This window comes from Pseudonaja textilis, chromosome 3 (assembly GCF_049901715.1).
Source record: "Pseudonaja textilis isolate UNSWEBS1 chromosome 3, rPseTex1.2, whole genome shotgun sequence".
In the NCBI taxonomy this organism is placed as follows: Eukaryota; Metazoa; Chordata; class Lepidosauria; order Squamata; family Elapidae; genus Pseudonaja; species Pseudonaja textilis.
This window is the reverse complement of record NC_141992.1, coordinates 189800707-189825047: the sequence shown is the minus strand read 5'-3', so window position 1 is coordinate 189825047 and position 24341 is coordinate 189800707. Positions and strand designations below refer to the sequence as shown.

The 24341-nt window shown below is 42.4% G+C and overlaps 1 protein-coding gene across 3 annotated transcripts in view; it reads left to right on the top strand.

Annotated features, from left to right (window-relative positions):
- The window catches only part of ADCY8 (adenylate cyclase 8), a 146252-nt gene that overhangs the window by 76206 nt on the left and 45705 nt on the right, over positions 1-24341 (top strand). For all 3 annotated transcript variants that reach the window (XM_026703673.2, XM_026703672.2, XM_026703671.2), the window contains exons 6-7: positions 657-815; positions 5810-6080. In XM_026703673.2, the coding sequence (XP_026559458.1) occupies positions 657-815; positions 5810-6080 (430 nt within the window). The remainder of the gene's footprint in view (positions 1-656; positions 816-5809; positions 6081-24341) is intronic.

Sequence of the window (24341 nt, the reverse complement as noted above, 5' to 3'; positions counted from 1 at the left end):
CCAAAACCAAGAAATAGAAATAAAAGGTTTGATTAAATGCTTTTAATTCTGACAGGCCTGGAAACATTGGCACAAAGCAACCAAAACAAAGGCAGCAAAAACCGTTGCTGCTTTCCTGCCTATTACTTAACCCCGACCCCTGCGTGCGCCTGCTCCACCCACATGGCTGTTGTACTTCTAGAGAGACCTGAGAGGCCTGGAATCTTTCTGTTGGGCCTAGTTCTTTCTTCTGCTGCCAGCCTGCTCTCCAGCTGATTGTGGGCCAGCTGCTTCTTCTTTGTCCACTGTGGGAGGTTTTTCATATGTAGGCCTTCCCCCCTGAATGGCAACCCCGAGACGGTCCGCCGGAGGCTTGCTGTTTTGAGGGTTGATAGATGCAACCACCATCTGTCTTCTTGGAAGACAACTTCAGCATGTAGCCCAAACATGAAATGTAACTCTTGGTTGAGAAATATTGTCCATTCCTTAGATAGTTGTCCATCTTATATATATATCATGATGGTTCTGTAATTTTAGATCGAATTCTCTCTCTTCTCTGTCTGATGTCTGTCTGTCCATCCATCTATCCATCCATCCACCCATCCATCTAGCTCTAAATGGATGGGTGGATAGATAGTTAGATCTCATCTAATTGAATTGAATCTTTTCATTTTTAGGTACGTTCGGTCAAGAACAAAGCATGATGTGGACATGAGGATTGGCATACACTCTGGATCCGTGCTGTGTGGGGTCCTAGGTCTGCGGAAATGGCAATTTGATGTTTGGTCGTGGGATGTAGACATTGCGAACAAACTTGAGTCAGGTGGAATACCTGGGTAAGTGGAATCTGCTCCAATGACACCATCATGTTCTAGATTTTGAGTCCTACTTTTACATCAGGAATACTGACATTTGGGCTCTTCCGAGGCCCTATGTGGAATAAAAACTCCTGCCTCTCTTAGATCTCTTGGTTATAAGCATTGTTTTCTTGGATTTGCTCATCATTCTGATAAGGAAGGGTTTTCTCAATCAAGCTTTATGCCAACAGTGGTCTACAGCAGAAGTGTCTGAACTTAGCAACTTTAAGAATTGTGGACTTCAAATCCCAGGATTGGAGGAATGGCTGAGGACTTGTGGGAGTTGAAGTCCACAAATCTTAAAGTATGGAGAACCTTGATCTACAGGGATGGCCTAGTGGTGAAAGTGTTGGACTCATTCTGTGAAAAACCAACTCTCAGGCCTGGAAACTCACTGGGTGACTTGGAGGAAAGTCTTGATGTGTCATTCAGCCCATGCAACTTCTACTTGCAGAAACATGGGCATCTTATGCAGTGGTGGGATTCAAAAAATCTTACTACCAGTTCTGTGGGCGTGGCTTGGTGGGCGTGGCATAGCTTGGCAGGTGTGGCTTGGCGGGCATGGCAGGGAAAGGATACTCCAACATCACCATTCCCTCCCCACCCCACTAACCTGCTTTCCAGCTCTGTTCCCCTTTGCAGGGCAACCAAAGAAGACCCAGCCAATCAGCTGGAACTCAGGAGGCAGAGAATAGATGGGGGCGGGGCCAGTCAGAGGTGATATTTGCCAGTTCTCCAAACTACTCAATATTTCCACTACCGGTTTTCCAGAACTGGTCAGAACCTGCTGAATACCACCTCTGATCTTATGTACGTGGCTTGAAGTTCCTGAGATCTAGCCTCTACATAGCTTCTCTTCTTAAACTTTACAGATAGCTCTTGACTTATGACTCTAACGGAACTTTTCCATTATGGTTGTAAGCTGTGATGGTTCTGATTTTACAACCTGTTTTTGTGATGTTAAGTGAGCGCCTCGATCATTAAATAAACCCATGGAGTGGTGCAGTGGCCTAGTTGTGGAGCTCTTGCTTCACAATCAGGAGGCTGTGAGCTCGATCCTAGGTAGAGGCAGATATTTATCTCTCCGGGCACAATGAGAATATATCCGCTGAATATAACCCCGTATTGGTAACAGGAAGGGCAAAAGGCCAATAAATACTCAGCTCCATTCAGTTGCCTAGACTCTACCCCAGCATCAGTATTCTACTGGTTCAACCTAGTTCAGGAGAAGAGGTAGTAAAAAATGCTACCATTTAGCCAAACCGGTAGTAAAAAACAGCTATGGGTTCGGCCAAACTGGTATTTCTTTTTTTTTCTTCTGATGATCAGCTGTTCTGATGATCAGCTGTTCCGGAATCCCCCTCACTGTTTTACTGCTTTGCCCAGGAGGCTTCCTTGAGGCCCAGGAGGCAAAAAAAACCCCTGGAGCATGGAGGGGGGGTGTTGCAAAAAAGGTCAGGCCCACTCAGTCACATGGCCATGCCCACCTAGCCACTCCCACCTAGCCATGCCTACAGAACCAGTAGTAAAAATATTTGCATCCCACCCCTGCCTGGCATAACCCAGTTTCTAGGCAAAATATTGTAAATTATAATCATGTGACTGTGGGACACTAAGCATGGCCATAAATGTGGGCCAGTTACTTACACACACACACACACACACACACACACACACACACACACACACACACATATACATACATATCACAGATGACCATGGATTTACTAAACATCTTTTCTAATCAGGGAAGTCAGTGACTGTCATAGAACGTTTTCATAGAACATCATAGAACACCAAAGTTGGATCTTGGAGGTCTTCTAGCCAACCATATCCTCAAGCAGAAGACCCTATATCATTTCAAACAAAATGGCTTTCCAGACTCTTCTTAAAAGCATTTAATGATGGAACACCCACAACTTTTGAAGGCAAGCTGTTCCACTGGTTGATTGTTCTCACTGTCAGAAAATGTCTTAAGTTCTAGCTTGCTTCTCTCCTTGGTTAGTTTCTATCCGTGGTTTCTTGTCTTTCCTTTTGGTGTTTTGGAAAATAAGTTGACCCCCTCTTCTTTGTGGCAGCGCCTCAAATATTGAAACACAGCTCTTATGTCACCTCTAACTCTTCCTTTTCACTAGAATGGACAACTCCTGCAACTGTTCTTCCTATGTTTTCATATGTCACTCTGGAGAAGACCACTATGCAATCTATAGTGCAGAGTTTGCAAAATTCTCTTTAAAATCCCATACTCACAGAACCAAAAACACGACCCTGATATAAAATTCATCTGGCTATGCTTCAGGTGTAAAGTCACAATTTTATAATAATGCTCTGAAGTATACTAGCATCAAGACATTTGAGTGCTTGGTCTTCTGTTCAGGGATATATCCATTTTTCTTTCTGGCATTTCATAATTCTGGACAAAGCCCTTTATCTCCCTGCTGGCCAGACTCAACTTCATGTCCCTGATCTCTGCGTATCAGAAATGTTGCAGTCATCGGAACAAGAATGCCTCGCTGCAAAAGATGCCGATAGCTTAATAACAATATTTACAGCCCAGGCAGAAAACTGCCATATGCTCAAAATTACATAGCCCTCCAGCCCCATTTCAGCGTCACTGCCAGTAACAATGCAAAAGTGGTTCTTATCTACATAGGATCATATTAAAATCAATAAAAACCACTAAGAAAAATAAAATCCAGCTTAATCTAGTGGTTAAGGCACCAGGGTAGAAAACAGGAGAAAGTGGCATGTGGGAGGACCAATCCTGCGTTTTTCTCTTCTTTCTCCTCTGTGAGACATTTTTTCTTCCTCTCAGCTGATCCTCAGAGGGATTTTTTTTAATACCTGTTCGGCCGAACCAGTCTGAACCGGTAGCATACCACCACTGGTCCCAATCCTAGAAAGGACTCTTCAAAACTTTAAAATCCTCCGTTCACAGTCTGTGATCATATTTGATTTGCAGAAAGTCTACCTACCACAAACGACCACAATGAATACCTCTTCTCTATCCAGGACATGCACCACTTTTAAAATATTTTGTTTTGTCTTTATGATTTTTTTTTGGAATAAAGTAAAATTTAAAGAGGAAAAAAATGAAGTGGTTCTTTGATCAGCCCAGGAAGTGCTGAAAGAAAGAAAAAAACAAATTGCAGAGTGTTTCATATTGGCATGTGAGGCATTTTTGCTGTTAAAAAGGAAGAAACTTCAAAAGTTTTCTTACACCATTGTAACAGTGGTAGGATTCAAAAAAAATTTACTACCAGTTATGTGGGCATGTCTTGGTGGGCGGGACTTGGTGGGCATAGCAGAAGAAGGATGCTACAAAATCTCCATTCCCTCCCCACTCCAGGGGAAGGTTACTGCAAAATCCCATTCCCTCCCCACTCCACTAACCTGCTTTCCAGCTCCGTTCTTCTATGCAGGGCAACAAAAGAAGACCCAGCCGATCAGCTGTGAATTGGGAGGCAGAGAATAGATGGGGGTGGGGCCAATCAGAGTTGGTATTTGCAATCAGAGTTGGTATTTACTCAAAATGTCCGCTACCACTTCAACAGGACTGGTCAGAACCTGCTGAATACTAACTATACTGTACTGCACTTCACTTCACTTCACTTCATTTCACTGCACTACACTACTCTACACTACACTACACTACACTACACTACACTACATGGACTTTATATATTTCTGAAAAGAAGCTTTTTTTAAAAGGAGAACAATTAATGCTAACTGAATTTTGTTTCAGCTAATATTGCTATGTGCTTAGAAACTAGGAGATTGTAAGTTCTAGTCCCATTTTAGATGCAAAACCATCTGGGTAAAATTGGGCCAGTCATTCCCTCTCAGCCCTAGAAAAGAGGCAAGATCAAACCGCTTCCCAAGAAAACCACAGGGACTAGTGTAGACATTTGCCAGGAATCAGCATGGAGGAGGCACATAGAGGTAGTCCTCGACTTATGACCACAATGGTACCCCAAATTTCTGCCACTTAGTGAGACATTTGTTAAAGAGAATTTTGCCCGATGCTACGATCTTTCTTGCCACCGTTGTTAAATGAATCATCGCAGTTGTTAAATTAGGTTGTTAAGGGAATCTGGCTTCCCCATTGTCTTTGATTGGCAGAAGTTCGAAAAAGGTGATCACATGATCCTGGGACACTATGACCATCCTAAATATGAGCCAGCTGCCATTGTCCAAATTTTGAACGAGCAACCACGGGCATGCTGCAATGGTTATGTGTGAAAAAATGGTCATAAGTCACTTTTTTCAGTGCCATTGCAACTCCAAATGGTCACTAAATGAGCAGTTGTAAATTGGGGGCTATCTGTACATACAGGAATAGAGTAGGCTAGGCTAGGCAGAATAGAATAGGAGAGGAGAGAGAAGAATAGAGTAGGAATAGGAATAGGAATAGGAATAGGAATAGGAATAGAATAGAATAGAATAGAATAGAATAGAATAGAATAGAATAGAACAACAGAGTTGGAAGGGACCTTGAAGGTCTTCTAGTCCAACCACCTACTTAAGCAGAAAACCCTATACCACTTCAGACAAATGGTTATCCAACATCTTTCTAAAACCTTCCAGTGTTGGAGCATCCACAACTTCTGGAGGCAAGTTGTTCCACTGATTAATGGTTCTAACAGTCTGGAAATTCTCCTCAGCTCTAGGTTGCTTCTCTCCTTGATCAGTTTCCACCCATTGCTTCTTGTCCTGCCCTCAGGTGCTTTGGGGAATAGCTTGATTTCCTCTTCTTTGTGGCAGCCCCTGCGATATTGGAACACAATAACCATGGGTATTACTCTACCCATGGATTCATTGGCAGCCAAACATGCGAACCCACTCCTGACAGAACCTGCAAAAGAACTTTTTTCAGCCACAGAAAGCATTTTGCAACATTTGTGTTCCTCAGAATTGCCCCCCTGTGCCTCACTTCCCTCCATTCTGCTCCTTCTATATACCTCTCTGTGTAGGCGGATCCACATATCCAAGGCGACTTTAGATTGTCTCAACGGGGATTACAAGGTGGAGGAAGGACATGGCAAAGAACGCAATGAATTTTTGAGGAAGCACAACATTGAGACCTACTTGATCAAACAGCCCGAGGAAAGCCTGCTGACTTTACCCGAAGACATTGTCAAAGAGTCTATCCCTTCTTCAGAACGGAGAAACAGCGGAGCGACATTCACGGAAGGATCCTGGAGCCCTGAGCTGCCTTTTGATAACATCGTGGGAAAACAGCATGTAAGTTTAATGTTCCTCTTTAATATCACCTGCCACCTAGGTTTGACTTCATTTCCATATCCAAGGAAAGACATTTCTACCTAGCCTTTCCACTAAATGACAAGAGCTGATTAAAAATGCCGCCCCTGGGCAGAATTAACCTAGGTATCCAAACGTCCCTTTTTCTCGGAGTGTTAGTTGACCTGGAAACATAGCAGAGGTCATTGCTCTGTTCCATAGAAAGCACGAAAGGCCTTTACAGGTGGCAGACACCATCAAAACAAGGTGGCTGAAGACTTGTAATTCCAGACTATGAAATGGGGTGTGCTATAGATTTTAGGCATGTTTTAGGCTTAATATGTTTTTTTTACTTTGGTGGACTCATGGGTGCCTGACAGAGAGAGAGAGAGAGAGAGAGAGAGAGAGAGAGAGAGAGAGAGAGAGAGAGAGAGAGAGAGAGAGAGAGAGAGAGAGAGAGAGAGAGAGATGGATAAATAGTTAGAGGTGGATAAAAAGAGAGAGATACTTAAATACTTTAGATAGATGATGCATGAGAGAGACAGAAAGGAAAGGGAAGGGAGTGAGGAAAGAAGGAAGGAAGGAAGGAAGGAAGGAAGGAAGGAAGGAAGGAAGGAAGGAAGGAAGGAAGGAAGGAAAAGGAAAAAGAAAGATGATGGATGGGTGGACGGGTGGATGGATGGATGGTGAGAAATGGTTAGGTAGATAAATGAAGGATGGATGGATAGATGGTGAAAGATAGAAGGATGATAGATGAATTGATAGAGAGAGAGAGAGAGATAGAACATGACAGATGGATGGATTGGTAGATGGATGGATGACCAAAGAGGTTTAGGTAGATAGATGATAGATAAATGGATAGAGAGATGGATGGGTGGATAAAAGAGACAGATAGGCAAACAGGCAGGCAGATATGGATGGATCCAGATGGATGGATGGATGGATGGATGGATGGATGGATGGATGGATGGATGGATGGATGGATGGATGGATGGTGAAAGACGGTTAGGAAGATAGATGTTGGATAGCTGGATAGATGGAAAGAGAGGTAGATACCAATTTAAACTCCTAACTATTACTACTACATAAATGTCCTAAAGCCAGCCATAATCTTCCCCCTCTGAAGGATCTTCAGATAGCAGATGGGAAACTGAATGCTTCCCTGCAATGCAGTATCATGAAGATCCTCATGGGATGGGGGGGGGGGAGAGAATTGACAAAACAAGCATCCCATTATTGCCTTGCAAACTCCATCCCTTTCCTGCCTGCACTGCGATGTCAACATGCAAGTAGTAGTAAGGGGAGGCAGCTGCAGCAAAACAGTGTGGCACATTGGTCGTTCCATTTTTTTCTCATCACATTACTACCCATTGCAGTGAATCAAGATTCTCAGCCATTTCTAGTAATTAAGACAAATTCTGCTAACAGTATGTAGAATAGGGGAGAAAAAAAAACAAGCCAATCCCCCACCCCTCATTAAATATAAAAATAAATGCCAGTTTATCCTGGGTTTCCTGGCCCTCACATCAAGCTGATTTTCACCTTTTCCGGAGGTCCATCCATATTTCTAAAAAGGGCCACCTCTGTGCAAGAAGAAACAAAGAGTTATTGACATGCTCTTGGTCTCTTTATATTCGGAAAATGATTACAGTGAGATAAAAATTAGGTTCCATTTTCCCCACCTCGTATAGGGATTTATTTACTCATTACTCCTGCAAAAGAAGTTTCTTTTCAATCGCTTATGAACCCTTCCTGCCTTTGATTTTTGTCCGGTCATGACACAATGGATTGCTTCATCTGATTTATGTTAGAAACTAAACTGTGATTCGACAGGGAATAAAATACTGGCTGGGTTTGTGCAGTATGCTAGAGATGGCTTGTGGGTTACCCCATGGTCCTTAGGATTAGGTTGAGCCCAACCTTGGCGGTCATTCAGAAGTCCTTAAGACTTGCTCTTCTCCCAGGCACAGAGGTTGGGTGGTTAGCTGACTCTGTGAGTTATAGTTATTATTATACATGATGTAATTATATTTAATTCATGGTAACATAATTATAATCAATTCATTATAATACAATTATATATTTATTTTCAATGGTTGTTCTCAGCTACTATTCTTTTTTTTTTTTTGTCGTGTAGTTGTTTATTTTTGTTGCATACTTATAGTAATACTGATATTACTATCTCCATGGGCCACCAGAATCATTTGGGGGAAGTGATCTCAAATGCCGAGTAAATCAGGAGATTCGAGCAGTTCAAATGAGTATAAAAGTTTACTGGAAGCTTAAGTTCCCTAGAAGAATCTGAACAACTAACTGTTAAGGGAAATGAGTGGGAGATAAGGGAGGCATTCAAGGTGGGCTGGACTTAGCTCTCTTGTGGGCACACAGGGACTCATGACTTATGATGCATTTGATCCCCTCCCTCCGGCTCAGCCTGGTCATCTCGTAAAATTGAGCAGACATATACACTGAAGTTATTATATGTTGAGCCACATGTTTAGACTGGATTTGGCATTTTTGTCCACCTATCGAATCCTTTCCAAAGACTTGGGCTAGGCAAATGTGGATGTTTGATGGTATTATAGATATCGTCACAGGATGTAAGCTGTTCTGAGTAGAGCTGCCTTTTGCAATTGACTAACCATGAATTGATCAATGCCGATGGTGTTCAAGACGTGATCCAGTTGTTGTTTTTTAATCAGAATAGAACTGGAAGGGACCTTGGAGATCTTTTGGTTCAACTCCCCGCTCAAGCAAGAGGCCCAATAAGACCCTATACAATTTGAGACAAGTAGTTGTCCAGTCTCTGTTTAAAAACCTGCAGTGATGAAGCACCCACCACTTCTGGAGCCAAGCCATTCCACTGATTAATTGTCCTCCCTGTTACGAAGTTTCTCCTTCATTCCAGGTTGCTTCTCTCCATGATTAGATTCTACCCCTTGTTTCTTGTCTTGCCTTCAAGTGCTTTGGAAAATAAGTTGATCCACTCTTCTTTGTGGTACCCTTCAAAAACTGGAATACTGCTATCATGTCACCCCTAGTTTATTGTTGTTATTATTATTATTTAAAATGAGACCGGGTGGTTCGTGTTTTGTCACATTGTGGATATCCAACCTCCCCTTAAAATTCAGAGTGACTTAGTCGCCAAATTAAGCCATAGTAGGGTTTCACTGTTTCATCTTCTTTCTTTTAATGAGAGAGGAGTCTGGGCAACTGAATAGAACTGAGTGATTACTGGCTGGATGCTCTTCCTGTCACCAATGCGGAATTTTGTTCAGCAGATATATTCTCATTGTGCCCAGAGAGAGAAATATCTGCCTCTACCTAGGATCAAACTCACAGCCTCCTGATTGTGAGGCGAGAGCTCCATCTCTAGGACACTGCACCCCTCTAATAGGGTGTCACTGTTTGGGTACAGCTTATTCCCTAAAATTCAGCATTTGGGGCTTGTGAATCCAAATTTACAGTTTAGTGTGTTGGGTAACCACAGTGGTTGTGTATACAGGAATCTGTTAACTATCCTCTGTCTACATGGCTTCAGATTGGTTGAAGGACCATGGAATATTTAGACTGGCCCATTTTGGGTGGGAAAATATCTCTGGAATATTTTAGGAAGAGGGTGTGCTCTTTTGAACATCCCTGCTGTCTACTATTCTGGTATTTCTGGGTGTTTATTAGAAATAAAAATTGGCATTGTAATTTAGAAATTGTATTTCAGCAGGATTTATTCTTCCCTTGTATACTTCCATGCAAATTTTATGCATGCCTATTTGATAAAAAATAAAAATAGGAACACCGTAGTATTAAAGTTTGTGGAAATTCTGCTCCCCTTGATGCCAAAATTGGTGTTTAAAATAGCTAAAAATAATAAAAAATGGATAGATCAAAAGAAGATTATAATTAAAATAATCACAGAGTTTAAAAAAAATAGAATAAAGATATGTTGAGCCAAAGGATGACTAAGTTTAAAAAGCAGGTTTCTAAAAGTTACTTGGAGGAAAAAAATATAATAGAAAATGGCATTTTCGGGATCGCACAGAGCATTGCTTGCAACCTGGTCTTCTAAAGCGGTGGTTCCCAACCTTTTCTTCGCCCTGCACCCCTAAAGAAATTTCACTCGAATCTTGCACCCCCTGAAATTTATATTTTGTTCAAGGATAAATTATGTGAATTCCGAATAATATTTTATCCAAAAAAAAAAAGATCGTTACTTTATTCTTTAATATAATTACCTGGACTTTTCTCGCACCCCCTGGAATATCGTTTCGCACCCCCAGGGAGTGCGAGCACCCCAGGTTGGCATCCCCTGTAATCTAAAGCAAGGGTGTTAAACTCAAGGCCGGATCCAGGCCATGAGGTGCTTAGATCTGCCTTGCAGAGCCATCCTGGAAACAGTGAAGGACTGGACCGTGGGGTGCCTCGGCCAGCAAAAACAGAACTCAGGAGGCTGTGTGCGGCCCTTGTGAGCACCGTTTTCGCTGGCGGAGGCTTGCAGAATGCTGTCCCAGCCAAAAACAGAGCTCTCAAGGGTCACGTATGCCCCCCCTGAGCTCCATTTTCATTGGCAGTGTTGCAGGAGGCCATTGCATCCGAAAACAGAGCTTGGGAGCCCATTTTGGCTGGGAGAGCACTTGGGCCCCCACAGGAACTCCCAACACAAGTGATGTCATGCTGGCCAGGCCAACCCGGGCCCTCCGAGGTCAAACACAACCCTGATGTGTCCCTCAATGAAATCGAGTTTGACACCTTTGTTCCAAAGCTTTTGGCTATTGATTTATCACCCCTGAGAGTGAATCCAATCACTGTTACTTTTTCAATCCTCCGTCACTAATTGTAATGGCGGTTGGGTGGTGGGGTTAGATAGGATAGAACTTGTAATTTGCATGTAAATGATTTTATTTATTAATTTAATAAATTTAATTTTTAATTTTATTTTTTTTACAAATAATCCAAAGGGGCAAATTTATCTAATTCTTCTTCCCCCTTTTATTTCCCCCACAACAACTGTGTGAAGTGAGTTGGGGCTGAGAGTGAATGACTGGTCCAAGGTCATTCAGCTGGCTTTCATGGTTAAGGTGGAACTAAAACTCACATTCCCCTAATGATTGGTCCAAAGTCACCCAGCTGGCTTTCATGCCTAAAGTGGGACTAGAACTCACAGTCCCCCAGTGATTGGCCAAAGGTCAGCCAGCCAGCTTTTGTCCCTAAGACAGACTAGAACTCACAGTCTCCCAGTTTCTAGACTGGTGCTTTGATCAGTAGACCACATTTTTATTTATTTATATTTCATTTATTTATTTGATTTGTCAATCACTTACAAGATAATAGATATAAGTATAAACATGAGTAAGAATACAGGAAATAGGTACGAATAAATGGGGACAATAGGACAGGGATGGTAGGCACGATGGTGCACTTATGCACGCCCCTTAATTGGCTCTAGATCCCAGATTGGCTCTAGATCCTAGTTTGCTCCTTGGTATCTTTTGAGAGAGATTACAGATTTCACATAGATGAGATTTTGCAGAACTGCAGCCATGCATAATAAAACAAATGTGAACTATGTTTAACTGAGCAGAAAATAGCTGCATTTACTATAATAATTGCTAGATTTTACCTTAATATCCTCACAGAGATTCTCCTTTTCCTCCCCAAAACAACTAAATGATATATTTGGGGTTACATTATGTTCTATACCCACCAACCCTATCCCATCTCAAGGAATTCCAAGCCATCCAATTATTATTTGGGCTTTGCTTAGACCAAGCTAAAATGGAGGTAGATAATTTATAGTTCAGCGTGCTTTAGTAACCAGGTTTTTTTCCCTTAATATGTAATATAAATCAAGCCAGTGCATTAAATCAATCTCATTCATTTGTTTGGCCTAACATATGAAAACCCTGGAACTGAGTTTAGTTCATTTGGGTTTATTTAGTCTGTTGTAAAAAAAAAAAAACAGCCATTCATCCCATAAATGTTGCAGCATAAATGGAAGTTTTCAAGCTTCCTCTGGTTGAAAATGGTGTTTTGCTCAGTAACTGAATGGTTCTGGGTAATGGTAAAAGGTAAGAAAAAATGATTTCCCATCTATGTGATGAACTGATAGACCAAATGAAAGCACCTGCTCTCTGGGTTCAAAAAAACCCTCCTGTTCTGTACAATCACTCTCAGATTCCTCCATTATCTTCATTGATGTGCAAACAGATAGAGATAAAAAAAAAATGTTTACGACCATGGTTGGGGAGATTTTTATCTCTGTTATTTTTATCCTAACTGAAGACATCTTCATTGTCCTCATTCTGATGGTCTTCAGATCTTGTCTTGGGAGAGGGAGGGAGAGAGAGAGAAGGGGAGAGAGAGGGAGAAGGAGGGAAAAATGAGAGGGAGAGAAAGAAGGGAAGAGAGAGAAGGAAAGAGGGAGGGAGGGAGAGACAGAGAGAAGGAGAGAGAGAGAGAGAGAGAGAGAAGGGAGAGAGAGAAGGGGAGAGAGACAGGGAGAAAGAGAGAGAGAGAGAGGAAGGGGAGATAGAGAGAAGGGGAGAAAGAGAAAGGGAGAGAGAGAAGAGGAGAGAGAGAAGGGAAGGGGGAGAGTGACAGAAAGAGAGAGAAGGGGAGAGAAGGAGGAGGGAGAGACAGACAGAGAGAAGGAGGGAGAGAAGGAGAGAGAAGGGGGAGAGAGAGAGAAGGGGAGAGAGAAAGAGAGAGAGAAGAAAGTACAGATAGAGAGGGAGAGAGAGAAAGAAGGAGAGAAAGGGAGAGAGAGAAAGGCAGAGAGAGAAGGAGAGAGGGGGGAGAGAGACAGAAAGAGAGAGAAGGAGAGAGAAGAGGGAGGGAGAGAGAGGGGGGCAGAGAGAGAAGGAGGGAGGAGAGAAAGAGACACACACAGAGAGATTTATTTATTTAAAGTGCTGCCTTTAGGACTTTTTCGTTCAGCTTTGAAGCCCATCATTGTGACAAGCAGGGAATGTATGGAAGGACTTTCTGATGAGGTTGAGTTTCTCCAAGGCAGGGATAGAAAACGATGCCCATGTCAATATGGAAATCATTACATCATGATAATTATCTATACCCTTTTTATATCTGTCTTCGGTCATCTCACAGACGTACCTAAAGGGCGGATCTTGTCTCACGAGATCATGACACCTATCTTCTCATTCTGAAGAAACCTTTGGGTTCAAGTAGATGAACAGTTGGAGGAACAAATATCTCAAAAGTCAAGAACACTTAGGGTGACAGAAACAGAAGCAAGCACTTTAAAATGCCTCAGAGGTGAAGGGAGGGAGGGAGAGAGAAGAGAGAGACAGAGATTATGTTCAAGGCCATTTTTCATCTCAGATATCTCTCCAACAATGCCTGTAGCTCACTGGAGGTGTGGTTGTGTTTTTCTGGGAAGCGTTTTCAACAATTTGTGCAGCCCAGATAGAGAAATGATTTCTGACCTCATAACTAGAAAGTTTGTCAGCTTAAACATGAGTGGGTTGTGTCTTTCTCTCTCTCCATCTCTCTCTCTCTCTTCCTCTATGAGTTATCTCATCAAAATCCCTTTTGAAGGCTGTCGAGAGAAATTAAAGCAGAAAAGGTTAAAATGCCCTAAGACACCCGTCTTTTCCGCCACACTTGACAGACTATGAGTCAATCTGGAAGAAAGTCATCCGAACACCGCCTCCTCTTTGGCTAGGGCAGATCGAAAAAATCACATAATCTCAGTTTTCCTTCTCTGCATGAACTTAGTCCTATGTTTTTGAAATGTCTCCATGTCTTGTATATTAAAGCTTTGTCAGGTAAGCCATCTTGCTTTGCTCTTTTATATCCCAGCGCCTCGACTCGGGAGTAAGAAACCTTCACAACTCTCTGAAGAGCATCTCCCTGGAGCTGGTGCTAACGTTGTCTTAATCTGTCAGATCTTTATTTATTAGATTCCTATCCCGTCTTTCCTGTAGGAGCTCAAAGTGGCACATCTAGCCCTCCCTCCTCCTGGTCTGACCTAGGCTTCACAAAATCACGAAGCAGACTCCTTGTCCTAACAAAACCCCTTTTATTTAGGCTAAAATGAATTCCTCTCATTCACATCCAGCCAAACAGTCTTTCAAGAGTGATTTACAATCACAGATCTTATCAGGCTTGGAGAATTGTCGGGCCAATAGTTTCCAAGCGCAAAGCTGTAACAGGCAAGGAGTCAGGAACAAATCTTCACCTTAATTAAATCAACTAATTGTCTCCTGCAAGCACCACTCCCCTTTCGCTCCTCTTTATTCCCTATGGGAGGGGCCATTCGCCGTCTACCTGGGTCTTTACTCCCAAGTCAACCTTTGTTCTTAACTGTTCCCTTCTCCTGGCAGCTCTGCACATGCGCACCTTGGGAACAGGCTCCAGCTCTTCTTCTGCCCCACTGATCTCTGACTCTGAAGACAGCTGATAACTGTCAGATGGCCCTGACCCATCTCTGCCTCTGAGACAGAGCACTCATCAGAGCCTTCCCCAGAATCCAGGACTGGCCCATATCCCTCCCCAACTTCCTCACTGCCTGAGTCTGCCACCAGTCCCACTGGCCACTGGTGGACCACAACACCTCCTACTTTTCTCTATGAAAACAGCCCTGAGAAATAGATCTTAGTTAAAGACCCCCAAGTGTTGAACTGATGCAAAATTATCTGTGAAAAATCCATAACTGAGAGTGGACTTGGACCTGGATTTATCCCACATTCATTTTTTTTCTTTCTTTCCAGGAATCTGTTTAGGTTACTTTTCATTCTATGCATGTCCAACTCTCCTTACTGGCTTCCTGCATTGAGTGTGGTTCACTGTAATTAGATATTATAAAAAAGTAGAGAAAATTGAGTACCGATTGCTGGGCAATTTTGTCTGTTGATTCTCAGGGCATCAAACGGAATATAAATGCTTCGCATTAATTCTTCCTGCTCCTGGTAATCTTAGCTATTTGTCTTGTCTTGTGGTTTTCTTTTTAAGATTTCAGGCTGATATATTGGGGTCTCCCCCTTTTTTATCCTAGCAGCCCTGGGTATTAGATCAGACTGAATTAAGTGTTTTTTAATCAGGGCAACCTGGTCAGAGCATACTGCTTTCACTTTCACCTTTCAGCCCCAATCCAGGAGCCTTTGCAACAAACTATTTTTGTGTTAAATTTATATTTACTGACAAAGAAATCAAGGGAGACTAGTGTAGATCTATCTAGCTCTTATCAGCTAGCTGTACCCTCCTGAGATTCGAACCCATGCTGCTTACATATTAGGTTGATATGTTGACCTCTAAGTCACAGACTCTCCTAGCTTTATTGGCTATATCAAGGGAGAGATTGTATTTTTTTTTATCAGGGCAACCTGTTCTACACATTATAGGATGTAGCAGGGGGTCGCCAACCTTTTGGACCTCAGGGACCACCAAACTCATAATTTTAAATCCCACAGACCAGAGACCTTGGGAAAATCCCCCCAAAAGTCTGCAGGAAAATTCCCCACCCCGTTTTCCTACCGATTGATCATTCTTTATTTGGGATCGCAGGATACCGTCTCCAGCTCCATTCTCAGGGGGAGAGAGAGAGAGAGACTTTTGACTTCATGCAAGGAAAGTAGCAGAAGCCTTTCTTTCTCTTCCCCAAACACCACCAGAAATGAATCTTTGTGAGACTTGTCATGCCAGCGCAGCCTCTTGGAGCAGGATGCCTTGCAGGGTCCCAAAGATTCATTTCTGGCAGAGTTTGGAGGAGAGAAAGAAAGACTTTTGCTGCTTTCCTTCCTTCTGTCTTTCCAACCAAAAGCAGAAGAAAGAAGCAGAAAGAAGCAGCCTGGTGGCCAGGCGAGGTGCGTGGGGTGAGTGCGGCAAGTCCCCCCCTTCCCCCCTTTCCCCCCTTGTGTTGTTCACAATGCAAGTGACACAAGCCTTGTGTTCCTAGGGGCCATGTGGGCAGCGCAGCCTTGTGTTCCCGCGCAGCCTGGATTAATTGCTTTGGGGGGCGGGGTGCTTTGGGGTGACATTTCTCTGCAGACCACCAAAATTTTCTCATGGACCATCAGTAGTCCCCAGCCCACTGGCGACCACTGGGACGGAGCATACTGCTTCCACTTTCGCTTTTCAGCCCCAGTCTGAATCCCAGAAGGGTATAGATAGCTAGCTGATGAGAGCTAAATAGCGTGAAATAGATCTATACCATTCTCCCTTTATTTCTTTGTCAGCAAATGTAAATTTAACATCAGACTGAGTTCTTTGGGGTCAATATGTTGTTGTGTAGGGGAAGGTAGCAGTGGGATCCCTGCCTCTGCTTAGGTGCATTCATCTGGGTTTTTTTTTCCCCCTAGCAGTGTGAACAATGCACTCCTCCATTTGTGATATGCAGGTAGTCCTCGACTTACAACCACCACTGAGCCCAACATTTCTGTGGTTAAGTGGGGCAGTTGCTCCATGAACTTTGCCCCATTTTATGGCCTTCTTGCCTCCCTTGTCAGGTGAATCATTGCAGTTGATAAGCTAGTCGCCTGGTTGTTAAGCGAACCTGGATTCCCCCGTTGACGTTGCTTGTCAGGAGGTCCTACCAGGTCAGACAGGGTGGGCATGCTCCCCTAAATATTGCCATCTGATGAAGGTTAGGAAGGGTGCCTGTTCCCTGGCAGCCCCTGCCCTATGCAACAATCTTCCTCCTGGAGTTCGGGAGGCCTCCATCCTTTTAGTCGTTTGTAGGGCTTTGAAAATCTGTTTTCCTCCCAAATATAGAATAGAGTAGAGTAGAGTAGAGTAGAGTAGAGTAGAGTAGAATAGAATAGAATAGAATAGAATAGAATAGAATAGAATAGAATAGAATAGAATAGAATAGAATAGAATAGAATAGAATAGAATTCTTTATTGGCCAAGTATGATTGGACACACGAGGAATTTGTCTTGGTGCAAATGCTCTCAGTGTACATAAAAGAAAAGATACATTTGTCAAGAGTCGAGAATCGTAAGGTCCAACACTTAATAATAGTCGTAGGGTACAATAAGCAATCGAATCATATTAGGAAACAGTCAATATAAATCGTAAAGATACAAGCAATAAAGTTACAGTCATACAGTCACAAGTGGTAGGGATGGGAGGTAAGGAGTGATGAGAAGATTAATAGTAATAGTAGTGCAGACTTTGTAAATAGTTGGACAGTGTTGAGGGAATTATTCGTTTAGCAGAGTGATGGCATTCAGGAAAAAACTGTCCTTGTGTCTAGTTGTTCTGGTGTGCAGTGCTCTATAGCGTCCTTTTGAGGGCAGGAATTTATGTCAGGGATATGAGGGTCTGTAAATATTTTCACAGCCCTCTTTTTGACTCATGCAGTATGCAGGTCCTCGATGGAAGGCAGGTTGGTAGCAATTGTTTTTTCTGCAGTCCTAATTATCCTCTGAAGTCTGTGTCTGTCCTGTTGGGCTGCAGAATCAAACCATTGAAAGGGGATTAGATAATTGCACATTAGGAGTTTGATTTGGAGCCAAGTTTTTGTGGTTTTTAATGCTTCATCTGTTTAATTTTACATCTGTTTGATTTTAAATGTGTTTAAATTTTGGATTGGGAGCTGCCCAGAGTTGGTTGAAAAATAAGCAAAGATATTCATTATTTAGCTTCTCTCCCGGTTCTCCCCTCCATTTTTATCCTATTTGAAAATCAGGCACCCAATTTTGTCTTCCCTGTTCAAGGATCCCTGTTCCTTGGAACAAAAGTCCTCTTTACTTCGTTTCCTCCCTCCTGAGAATATCCCAGTACTACTACTATTCTACTATGACATTTAGTGGCAGGGCCACTTTCCATAAGGATTGGTGTCATTTTGAAAGGGGTTTCCAGGGAATTGGAATTTGGAATTCAGCCCTCTCCAGCTGTAAGAAAGCTGGTTCATTTCAAGGTGACAGACGGTGGGAATTCCTGGCTTAAGATCAATTAGCAGATTTCATATCTGTTGTAGATTGCTCAACATAAAAGTCAGTGGTAGCGTCAGGAGCAAAGGATCAGGTCCACACTTGAAGATCCAATTAAAATTATTTATTGCTAATTACACCTATACACAGGAATCCTCTCAACTATGGTTTAGCATCTGCGTGGAGTTAGACAAGGGTCCATGAAATTCAAGTGAGGTTAAACCTAGACAACTTGTGGCTACGTAGAGTTTCTAAGCTGATCCCTCTTTTAACTCTGCCCCCAGGTTCTGCCGCTCCTTCTCCTATAGGTAGAACCATTTCTCCAGAATACATATTCCACCCCAGAGGCTAAAGATTTCAAAGGAAGCAAAGTTTGGGAAGACTACAGGGATAGGGAACTGTAACGATATATGGGAATGGCTTTGGGAGACAAGGGTAAGAGAGCCATTGTCAGGAGAGAGAAGAGACAGCTTATGCCCACAGAAGGAAAATGGATATGGCAAACATTTCACAAGGGACCCCTCCCGCCCCAAGTTTCTTGAGCTGTAGAAGTGATGGAGATAAATATACATTCAAACTTGCAAGATTCTATTAATCCTATAATAATCCTATAACAATAAAGTAGGATTACTTCATCTCGGCATGCTTCCGGTCTGAACTACCTAATAAGACTAACTCAGGTTTGTAAGACAGGAGATTTATTTCTCCCCTATCATTTTTACAGTCCCAGAAACTAAAGAGAGTCATCCCTCTTTAGTAATTGGACAGCCATTTGTCTGAAATGGTATAAGGTTTCCTGCCTGAGCAGAAGGCTGGACTAGGAGACCTCCGAGGTCCTTTCCAATTCTGTTATAGCAATAGCAATAGCACTTAGACTTATATACCGCTTCACAATGCTTTTACAGCCCTCTCTAAGCAGTTTACAGAGTCAGCCTAATGGCCCCCAACAATCTGGGTCCTCCTTTTACTGACCTCAGAAGGATGGAAGGCTGAGTCAACCTTGAGCCTGGTGGGATTTGAACTGCCAAATTGCAGGCAGCTAGCAGTTAGCAGAAGTAGCCTGCAGTACTGCATTCTAACCACTGAACCTGGCTCATATTCTATCCCTTGTGAAATATTTGCCATGCCCATATTTCTTCTGCAGGCTATGTTGCTGCTTATCTAACCATTACCCTGGCTGTGAGTCTTTAACAGATTAAGAGAGTTGGAAGGGATCTTGTAGGTCATCTAGTCCAACCCCATGCTCAAGCAGGAGACCCTACACCATTTCTGACAGATGGCAGGCCAGTCTCTTCTTGAAAGCTTCCAGTGATGAAGTGCCTACAACTCCTGAAGGCAACTTCTGTTTCATTGGTTGATTGTTCTCACTTTCAGAAAAATTCTCCTTATTTCCAGGTTAAATATCTCCTTGTTCATTTTCCATCCATTACTCCTTGTCTGGCCTTCAGGTGCCTTGGAAAATAGATTGACCCCTTCCTCCTCTCTGTGGCAGCCCCTCAAATATTGGAACACTACTATCATGTCTCCCGTCATTCTTCTCTTCACTAGACTGGAAGTCTTCCTTCTGACTCGTGAGGTTTATTTCTCCTGTCTCCCAAGGTCCCACATACCATTAAAGGAACAAAATCAGGATGTATGTCACATTAAAAAGAGCACATCTTTTTCTTGCAAGTTTGAAAAAATCTACTTTGTGTAGATCTACACGGATACGCAGCTGAAAGCAGATTCTAATAAGATACCTGCATGAAAGACTCATCCATGCTCAAATCTGATGTTCATATAGGGCTCATTGTTATTCATTATTCTGCTTTAAATGTCTGTGCCTGTGTCCTTTACGATGCGTAGCTTCTGCTGGTACTGTAGTGTTGGAAAAATTGATTGAAATCAGGGTTAACGGTTAGGAGCAAATGGCACTGTAAAAATAGTAGTGATATTTTGTCCCAGTATTGTTCAAGCACTCCCCTTTACAGCAGGTCGAATATACTCATGGGATAAGGGAAATCTATAGGGTGTGTGCAAATATGCTGAGGTATACAGTGTTCCTTGTGACTGTGAAGATTGACTTTTTAAGGTTGGGTATAAAAAAAAATCAAGGAACTATGGATCATAGCGAAATGTGTTTTCAAGAAAGAACTGCACTGGAAGGACAATACCAAAATAGTATGATTTTTTAGGGTCAGCATTGTTGTTATTGGTGTTCCTGTAGCTCAAACGTCATTTTTCATCCTTTATCACTGTTGTCTATGGAGATTCTCAGTCATCCAGGTCATGGTTGTCCCAAAGGTCCTTTTTTTTTCAAATAAGCAACTGGACTTTGTTTTTCCTTGAAGATGTTTCTTCTCATCCGAGAAAAACCAAAAGTACACATATAGACTGGGTGAAACCAGGCTTAATAGCAGTAACTGTGAGAGGGATCTTGGAGTCTTAGTGGACAACCAGCTAAATATGAGCCAACAGTGTGCAGCAGCAGCCAAAAAAACTAATGCAATCCTAAATTGCATTAACAGAGGGATTCAATCAAGATCAAGTGAAGTACTAATACCACTCTATAAAGCCTTAGTAAGACCACAGCTAGAGTACTGCCTCCAGTTTTGGTCACCACACTATAAAAAAGATGTTGAGACTCTAGATAAAGTACAGAGAAGAGCAACCAGGATGATTAGGGGACTGGAGACTGAAACATATGAAGAACGGCTACAGGAACTGGCCTTGGCTAGTCTAGTGAAGAGAAGGACCAGGGGAGACAGGATAGCAGCCTTCCAATATTTGAGGGGCTGCCACAGAGAGGAGGAAGGGGTCAAGCTATTTTCTAAAGCACCTGTAGGCCAGACAAGGAATAATGGATGGAAACTGAACAAGGAGAGATTTAACCTGGAAATAAGGAGAAACTTTCTGACAGTGAGAACAATCAACCAATGGAACAGAATTTGCCTTCAGAAGCTTTCAAGAAGAGACTGGAGATCTGCCATGGTGTAGGGTCTCCTGCTTGGGTGGAGTGTGTGCATTGGACTAGATGACCTATAAGGTCCCTTCCAACTCTGTTAATCTGTAAAGGATACCCGTAAAAACAAAGAGAGTCCAGTTGTTTCCTGAAAATAGCACCTTTGGGATTTATCACTGTTGGTCATACTAGCTAAAGGTGATGTGGGTTGAAGTTCCACAACTTGGAAAGCCGTGGGTTTTAAAACCTTCATTTTTAATGGAGGTAGTTCAAACTAGTATTTCTCCACTTTGTGAACTTCAAGCTGTACAGACGTCAACTCCCAGAATTCCCCAGCCAGCATGCTAGCTAAGGAATTCAAGGAGTTGAAATGCATACAGCTTACAGATGCTAAGGTTGAGAAATACTGGTTAAGGTTTATGCTGGAAGATGATATAATGATGGTCAGTAAAGAGAAAGAAGAAGTGGATGAGAAGAAATTTTTTGATGGAGACATTACTAAATATTCCCTTTATTCTCTGCATCCAACAAGAAATGGAGGCAGAAGTGCTGCCCCTCTTCTCTCATCTCCAAGCAGGCTACTCAGTTGTCTGGACTTGTTTACAAGCCTGAGATTGATTGACGTGATGACCTAATGGTGAAGATGTTCACCTCCCACTTGGAAGGTTGAGAGTTCAATCCTAGGTAGCAACAAATGTTTCTTTCTCAGGTTGTAAAGAAAAAATATCTGCTGTGAACTCCGCATAGGCATCAGAAAGGGCATCCAAACTGTAAACGCTCAACTCCATCTAGTTGCCCAGACTTCACCCCAAGCTAAGAGAGAGGATTAAAGGTAAAGGTTCCCCTCGCACATGTGTGCTAGTCATTTCCAGCTCTAGGGGGTGGTGCTCATCTCCATTAAAAAGTCAAAGAGCCAGTGCTGTCTGAAGACGTCTCCGGGATCATGTAGCTGGCATGACTAAATGCCTGAAGGCGCAGAGAACACTGTTACCTTCCCACCAAAGTGGTCCTTATTTTTCTACTTGCATTTTTTATGTGCTTTCAAACTGCTAGGTTGGCAGAAGCTGGGAGAAGTAACGGGAGCTCACTCTGTTACACGGTGCTAAGGATTCGAACTGCCGAACTGCCAATCTTTCTGATCAGCAAGCTCAGCATTTTATCCACTGAGCCACTGCATCCCTACTAAGGGAGGGGATTACACAATCATAAAAGGGAGTTTTACGAGCCTGAGATAGGCAGTGACTTCCCCCTCTTCTAATACCAGGCCTTGAGGCCTTTCAAGTGAAAGTACCACATGAGGGATTCATCACAAAATAAATATTTATTGTGTTACTCCGTATAACTTACCGGTAGAATTATTAATGAAATGTATTGCCCTGTGATGTGCTGATGGTCATTAGATTAAAGCATAGGTGGTTGGAGAATTCTGGGAGTTGAAGTCCACAAGTCTTAAAGTTGCCAAGTTTGGGGACCCCTGGATGAATAAGTCAAAAGAGTAGCTTTGATTTGATCCCCTCTGAGATTGGTTGTTTTCTTGCAAATGTTTTATTACCCAAAGTAGATAACATCATCAGTGCTATGACAGAAGCTCTTACATAGCTTGGTAATGAAACATCTGCAAGAAAACAAGCAACTTTGGGGAGCACCAAGGAACCCTCATCTCAAATCTGAGCTACAAATATTCTCTTTAAGAGTAGCTTCATCAGTAGTTTTAGCTAGGATGATAAATAGCTCCTCCATATTCAAAGACATCCTCTAGAATGTCAGTTGCTGGAGATCAAAAATTGAGGAAGGCTTTTGATAGACTTCCAAAGGACTATTTGTGAAAATGGGATGCTGTTAAATATTTTGATTTATCTAGCCGTATTTTACTGACATAGTTAGGGTCAAGGTGCATTTGAAATCTGCATCTCTGGGAACCCGTCTTAGTTTAATAAGAGTCCAAATTTGTGAAATTAAAAATAGTTTAAGGTGGGATTCTTTTGCACATTTATTTGCAAGTTGTTATTAGTTGTGAAGTCGTGTCTGACCCATCATGACTCTATGGGCAATATTCCTCCAAGCCTTCCTGTCCTCCATCTTCTGGAGTCCATTTAAGCTCATGCCTACTGCTTCAGTGACTCCATCCAGCCACCTCATTCTCTGCTGTCCCCTTCTTCTTCTTTTGCCCTCAATCTTTCCCAGCATTAGGCTCTTCTCCAAGGAGTCCTTCCTTCTCATGAGGTGGCCAAAGTATTTGAGTTTCATCTTCAGGATCTGGCCTTCTAAAGAGCAGCCGGGGTTGATCTCCTCCAGGACGGACCGGTTGGATCGCCTTGCAGCCCAAGGGACTCGCAGGAGTCTTCTCCAGCACCAGAGTTCAAAGGCCTCCATTCTTTGCTGCTCAGCCTTTCTTATGGTCCAACTTTCACAGCCATACATTGCAACTGGGAAAACCATAGCCTTGACTATACACACTTTTGTTGGCAGGGTGATGTCTCTGCTTTTTAGCAGGCTGTCTAGATTTGCCATAGCTTTCCTCCCCAGGAGCAAGCATCTGTAGGACCTGCTAAACCCACGAAGCAGATATAGAAAAGGTTAAGTTGTGAAGTATTAAAAATAGGGTCTGAATAAAACTTTCTTCCTCTTCTATGAAATCTCCTATTTAGCATAGCTTCAAATGGACATCACCACATAGAACAAGTAATATGGCAGTTTTTGTAACAGCCTTCCTTCGAAAGATAGATATTAGTTAACGTGGGAAGAAAATATGTTCCTCTTTCATACAGTTCCTTCAAGTCACTACTGGTTAGCTGTCATGCCATGCTATTTAAACATTTTGAAGGAAGAAAATTATGCTGTATGGTTTTTTTAAAAAAATATCATAAATGCAATTACTTTCTCATTTTGGTGTTCTTTGAGCTTGGTTGTTTTCCATAAATAGACCCCCCAGCATGTTTGATTCCATCCAGAAGGCATTGCATTTAATTTGACGATACAATTAAACTTTCCAATTCAATTTGATCTAGAGATTAGATTGAACTGCTTTTAAATTAAACTCCCTGAAGGTCTCTCAATAGTTCTCTCATAAGCTTCTGGCTGTAAAACAAACAAGCAAGCATACAAACACATTTTGCAATGCAAATGTTAAAAAATGCAGGCAATATGACTATTTTTATAACAATCATCTACCCTATTAATTAGAACTGGCTCTGTGTCTCTCTGTATGTTCATCCGTCCATCTTTCCATCCATCCATCCATCTTTTCTATCATAATCTAGAACTTATCTTCTATCTTCTACCTCTATATCTATCTATCCATCCAACCATCCATCTCTCTCTACCCATCTATTCATCCATCCATCCACATACCCACAAACCCATCCACACACCTATCCATCCATCCATCTGTCTATCTATCTCTTATCATAATCTAGCATTTATCTTGTAACTTC